Source organism: Mytilus galloprovincialis, unplaced genomic scaffold (assembly GCF_965363235.1).
Source record: "Mytilus galloprovincialis unplaced genomic scaffold, xbMytGall1.hap1.1 HAP1_SCAFFOLD_184, whole genome shotgun sequence".
Taxonomy (NCBI): Eukaryota; Metazoa; Mollusca; class Bivalvia; order Mytilida; family Mytilidae; genus Mytilus; species Mytilus galloprovincialis.
Genome location: NW_027468112.1, coordinates 14,220 through 20,500, shown reverse-complemented (window position 1 = coordinate 20,500; position 6,281 = coordinate 14,220). Strand labels below are relative to the sequence as shown.

General features: G+C 30.0%; 1 protein-coding gene across 1 annotated transcript; it reads left to right on the top strand.

Annotated features, from left to right (window-relative positions):
• Window positions 1–2,054: 2,054 nt before the first annotated feature.
• LOC143060895 (uncharacterized) lies at window positions 2,055–4,213 on the top strand. The gene is made up of 2 exons (XM_076233648.1): window positions 2,055–2,232; window positions 3,208–4,213. Exon 2 carries the CDS (start codon window positions 3,242–3,244, stop codon window positions 3,971–3,973), a length of 732 nt encoding a protein of 243 aa, XP_076089763.1. The 5' UTR covers window positions 2,055–2,232; window positions 3,208–3,241; the 3' UTR covers window positions 3,974–4,213.
• The last annotated feature ends 2,068 nt before the right edge of the window (window positions 4,214–6,281 follow it).

Sequence of the window (6,281 nt, the reverse complement as noted above, 5' to 3'; positions counted from 1 at the left end):
GAATAAGGGGCCCAAAGGGTCCAAAATTGAACTTTGTTTGATTTCATCAAAAATTGAATAATTGGGGTTCTTTGATATGCCGAATCTAACTGTGTATGTAGAATTGTAGATTCTTAATTTTTGGTCCCGTTTTCAAATTGGTCTACATTAAGGTCCAAAGGGTCCAAAATTAAACTTAGTTTGATTTTAACAAAAATTGAATCCTTGGAGTTCTTTGATATGCTGAATCTAAAAATGTACTTAGATTTTTTATTATTGGCCCAGTTTTCAAGTTGGTCCAAATCGGGGTCCAAAATTAAACTTTGTTTGATTTCATCAAAAATTCAATAATTGAGGTTCTTTGATATGCCAAATCTAACTGTGAAACCATTAGATAGAGTGAAACTGTTGTTAGCTAACATGTTAAGCACAATCAAATCTACAAGTCCGACAACATGAATCAAATTTATCAACTGGCTCCTTTTAGGAGCTATTGTGCCTGAACTTCAATTTTTACCCTTTTATGGTTGTTTTGCTAAATCAAAGATGGATATAGAGCAACAGTATACAGCAAAAATGTTCAGCACAAAGAAGAGACAAAGAAGAGACAAAAAATACCAAACTCATTCGTCGAAAATAAACTGACAACCCCATTGCATTCACAAAGAAAAAGATAAACAACAGTATACAAAACACAATTTAGAAGATCATAGAAACTAAAGACTGAGCAACACGAACCCTTAACAAATCTGTTGGTGAATACAGGTGCTCCTGAGGGGTTGGCTGATCCTGCTCCACACATGTGACTCATTCAGTCAGAAATAGTCAACTGACTCCTGATAGAAGTTACTTCCCCTGTATTGACATTTATAGTCATTTTTGCATTGATCAATAAATTAGTCTATCTGTAGATGGAGAAACTTAAAAAAAAAAATATAATCTGCAAAACATCAACATAGTCAAATTATCGCACTCATTCACAGGCACTTGTCTCTGAATTTTTTTTATTTTTTTTTTTACCAGTGTTATATTAAAGGGGGTATATAGGTAAGAAATAATTCCGACTAGTGATGTGCACTAGTTATAGGATATAATGCTATATAATATTATTCTTTTTTCTTTTTTTTTCTTTTTTTTTAAACTTTATAAATTGATGAGTATTAACTTTAAACAGTTAGAATAAGAATCTTAGATCCTCATTAAAAAACCTACGGAAGTGCCAAAAAGTAAAACCTACAAAGAATCAACCATAAACTGATACTAAAAGAAGAAAATAAAATTGGCATATTTTATACCAAGTGAGTGATTCACAATCATTGGAACCTCTTGTTTGTCATATATTTGCAAGTGCTGTGTTTCTTACATGTATATCATTGTGACAAATTGAATTGACCTTTCCAATAGTTGTGGCCCTTTAGTACATAATGTGCTAAAAAAAAAAGGGGGGGGGATGGATTAGGGGGTCACATGCACTTGAGAATTTTTTTCCCCTTAGTAAATCGATATATATATATTATATTATATTAAGGTATATATAAGAACAAAAATTCTGACACGCCTGTGAGTAAGAATATTACAAATCCTTGGTTAAATTAAACAGAGAATTCACCATTAAAAAAATTTAACACAAATGCCTGATTCCAAAATGGGTTTGAAAGCACAACAAAATTAATTCACACAAATTAGTGAAAATGAATTAGATATAACCAGAAGTCCATTAGATAAACTATTAATTTACTTAAGTCTTTTGATATTACAGATTATTTGAATACTAAAAGTTTTAAAAAATAAGAAAAAAGGAGGGTCCATACCACCAGCTCCTGTGCCTAAAAAGTTCAGAACCAATATTACAAAAACATTTCCTAAAAAAATATACACACCAAAAAAAGGGGGTACATATATAAAAATGATCCGTAAAAAATTTAGCATGTTCGTTTTGGCGTGCCTTTTTGTATTACCCATTATATTTCAAGCGTCTTAAAGATATATTTTGAGCATCAGTGCGCTTATTCGTATGACATTTGACTTTTAATTAGATGCGCATATATGATTAGTTGAAATTTTGACCAATGAAATATCGGCATACAGGTAACGTAGGTACAGCGGGGAAGGAAGAACGGAGATAGAAGGAAAGAAGGTCCTTGGCATTTGCGAGGGATCTCAATTATGTTCTACAAAGTTAGGTTAAAGATATATTCAGAAGAAGAAAAACATTCATATATCCTCTTCATCAAGACGTAGATTTATCCTTTGGTGAGTAACTGACATTATTTAGCGTTTTGATGCCTCGTACTTTCTCAGGGGTCATTGATCTCTTCGAAGAAAGCAAACAAAGTTATTTAACGATTTATACGTTGTAACACTATGAAAATAGACAAAAGGAACGTAAAAACTAAAACAGGTAGTAAACAATCTTTCTGTGTTTTCATTTTAAAACGTTAAACAAGAGTATCGTATAAATCATCAGTGTTGAGATGAAATCGAGGCTCAGCTTTTCCAAGATGGAGATTTTATGGTCCTAATAAATTATTTGGTTGTTTTTAGTTAGTTTTGCCTTATTTGTGACTTATAACACCAGGAGAAAAAGGAAAATGATAAAAAATTTCGTAATTGACTATTCACTTTCCCTTTGAATCCCATTACTCAGCATTGTATGTATATTTGTGTACTTGGCAACAGGAAGTGGTTCTATAAATAGAATAAAATTTCTGGAAATTTAACTTGGTTGTCTATTTGGAAAATCCCATTTACTCAGAAAGCAGAGCAGAGCTCCAAACTATTTTTTTTTATTATTCCATTACAGTTAAGTTCAAAGTCGGAGGTATTCTCAAAGAATTTATATTTTCAGTCAAAAACTAATTATTTTTAATAGCATCATTTCTTACTGTAATTGAATATTTTTTATTTTCTGTTTTAAAAAAGATGAAAGATTTACCGTAGCAATCGAGAAAAACACTTTGTTAAATGTAAACATGAATAATTTTACATTCATGGTTGTCAATAATTCCCATATTTAACAGTTCAATTAAAAAAAAGGATCTAGGGTTGAAGGGTGCAAGTGCATGGTTATTGTAGAAATAACAAGATAAACAGCTTAGTAGAAATATTACTATTGAGCAGGAAAAGATGACCACATCATATTTTCTATCGTCTGTTTACAATGTTTCATGAACAAAATATCAGTTTTAATATAAAGTGTTTTAATAAATGTAATTATTGTTATTTCAGACTTTAAAAAAATATATAATCAACCATATTCAACATGGGACTGAAAAGAAAATTCGATGAACCTGCAGAAACTGGAATTTTTCAGCGACAGTCAATACTAGATATTTCAATGTTTAAACTGCAATCAAGTCCTGTGAAAAGAGTTGAACCTTCACTTCTTAGATCTGTTCTCATTCTCAACACACTGAAACACATTGAAGTTGAACTTCAAAAAGATGGAGTGCAGTCCAGTTTACCAGACAGTGCTTCTTTTTCACTAGATGACAATTCTGACATTTCAATGGACATTTTACCAGATTTACATGCAACCCATGATCATATATTACAAAATGACACAAATGTGCTAAATACATCGAAAGCAACCACTAGTCCACTACCACCAATAGAAACTTTTGTAGAATTGTCCAATGTTTCTTGTACAGGACCAAATGCATTGAAACCACATGACGATAGAACAAGGTGTGATAAAAGTGACTTTTTCCAATCTCATCAGTTTCATTCAGCATCACCAACAAGAGTGGAAGACATGTTAGCAGATTTAGATTTCTCACAGACAGATTTTGACATATTTTCAACTCTTGCGTCAAGCATGAAATTGACACCTCTTAGTGCTGAAGAAGTTATTCACTCGTTCCCGGTACACTCAAATGTCATCTCAGAAAGTTATGCATCTTTGTTCAATGCCTCTGTAAACAATTCTACATGTAAGAGTGAAGTTCTTCCAGAAGAAATTGAAAATATAATGCAAATTCTTGTAGGGACATGACACAAAAACATTTGTAGACCATATCTGTAGTGTGTCATTGTTCACAGTGGTGCCGGTAGTGGTTGTGAATCACATCCATGCCATATTGTGCAATTCTCATATTAATTTAAAATCATTATGACATGTTATGTATAGACTGTTGAGATTTTATATTTTGTTGTTTTTGAAACATTATTAGAAGGCATCAGAGTACTGCCATATAAAGACACATCTTAATTGTGCCTAAAATTCAAACCAGTTTATAAAACATTCCAAACCAGTTTGTATTTTTTATGTACTACTGTTAGTTTTATACATGTGCAAGTATGATGCATTAAATTGTTCTTGCTGAGAAGTGTAAAATAATCTACTTTTCATAATTATGTACATGTGATTATAAATGGAAGAAGTAGTGCTTATCAAAGCCTTACTCAGTGCTCATGTCTTGGTGTTACATTAACAATCCAACTACATTTAAAATTGAGATTGAAGTTTTAATCTAGACAAAATAATCACAAAACTTGTTATATAATTTATAAGCTTAATTGTGCATATTTACATAGCACATGACGTTTTGTTTGAACTAAGCTATTGCATACTTCAGGAAGTTAAATGTAGATGGAACATGTTTATGTGATGTTTTATTGTACATTACAGTTACATGTTTTTACATGTTGTGTCTTTGAAATGGATGTTAGGTATATGCAATATCTATTTTGAAAGTGCTGGAATGACGAAAAGAGTTTGAGATTTGATAATGATAATTTGAATTTGAATTTTAATTGTAAACATTAATATATGCTTAATGAACAAATGAATTAATATGACATTTTTGAGTTTATGTGTAGAACCTTCAAAGAAGACAGTATAAAGATAAAGGAAAACATTTCCAAAGTACAAGGGTGATGCAAAATTAATGGTATGCATAGTCTTATTCTACTTGTTATTCTGAAACATAAAAGATATTTTTGTAAATCTGGAATAAAGATAAATCAAATATTAATTGATTTATTCTTGTTTATAATGTGCAATATTTTCAAAACTGCTGAAATGGTCACATATTTTACTCAAAAAGAAAAGTGCATTCAGCTTATAAACTCTAGTAGTCCAATCTTATGCTTGCCTATACATTGCTTATATTTATAAATACATTTGCTTGTTTTGATGAAAGCCCTCAGACTATTACTTTGAATGGGCATAAAATTTGTTTTACCGTTGTATGTATATCAAGCTCTTATATTTCACTATTTTATTTTTGCATAAATTAGAATAGCACAAAGGAAACAGATGGGTGATTTCTGTAATAGACTGATCCTATAAAAATGCAACAATTCATGTATAATATTTGTACTTAAAAGACATGGAACTTCAATGTGATAAACTTTTAACAGTGTGAAATGAAAACTTGTAGACAATAATATGATTTTTCTTGTGTTTAAATCTTTAAAGGGGTAATTGCATATACATTTAGGTTTTAAAAATTGTTAGTATAGAAATAGGTTGCAATTTTCTTCGTACTGTGGATTTTTATTATTATTTATAATGCAGTTTGTTGTTGGAAATCATAAAACGACTAAAAGATAAACAGTACTGATGCAGATCTACACTTGTTAAATAAAAATTTTGAACACAATTAAGTCAAGAGCACAACCTGTGACTATTTAAGATAGCTTCAGGCTGAAGATAAATAAAAAAAATGGTAAGACATAGAAAATTCATTTTATTTACCTTTACATGTAGTTCAAGAATTTTTAATATTTTGTTCGGCACTGGGTGGAATTTAATTATCATTCAAAGGAAATTTTCTGCATTTTAATATTATTGAAGATTTTTTTGATCTTTTGAACTTTACTTGTTAGAAAACTGACAACCAAAAATTTGTATACTCAGTAAAAAATAATAAATTCATTTGTACCCGAAGAAATGTTATCTGTGAAATATTTGATTGACAGTCTTTGTGAGGCTGCTTGAATCTAATATTTTTTGCAACACCAAATGTATGATCACTCTACTGATCAGGTAATCCATCCATATGTTTACTTACAATAATATACTTCTCAGTATGGTCAATAATTACTGTATTTTACTTAAGTTTTAATTTGAATTTTTAAATCAGGGTGTTTTATCTTGTGTTTTTTTTTAAACAAACTTGTAATTTTACACGAACATTTTGTTGTGAAGTTGTACATTTCATTAGTATTCATTGGATATGTTTATAAATGGATCATTATTTATTTATTGAAGCCATGTTTTCATGTATTTTATCATGTTTGAGCCAAATCAAGAATATTTTATTCTTTTGATATATGCAATTATTTATTGTTCATTG

Coding starts and splice junctions, on each gene's coding strand:
- LOC143060895 (XM_076233648.1), top strand. CDS start 3,242: ATGGGACTGAAAAGAAAATTCGATGAACCTGCAGAAACTGGAATTTTT.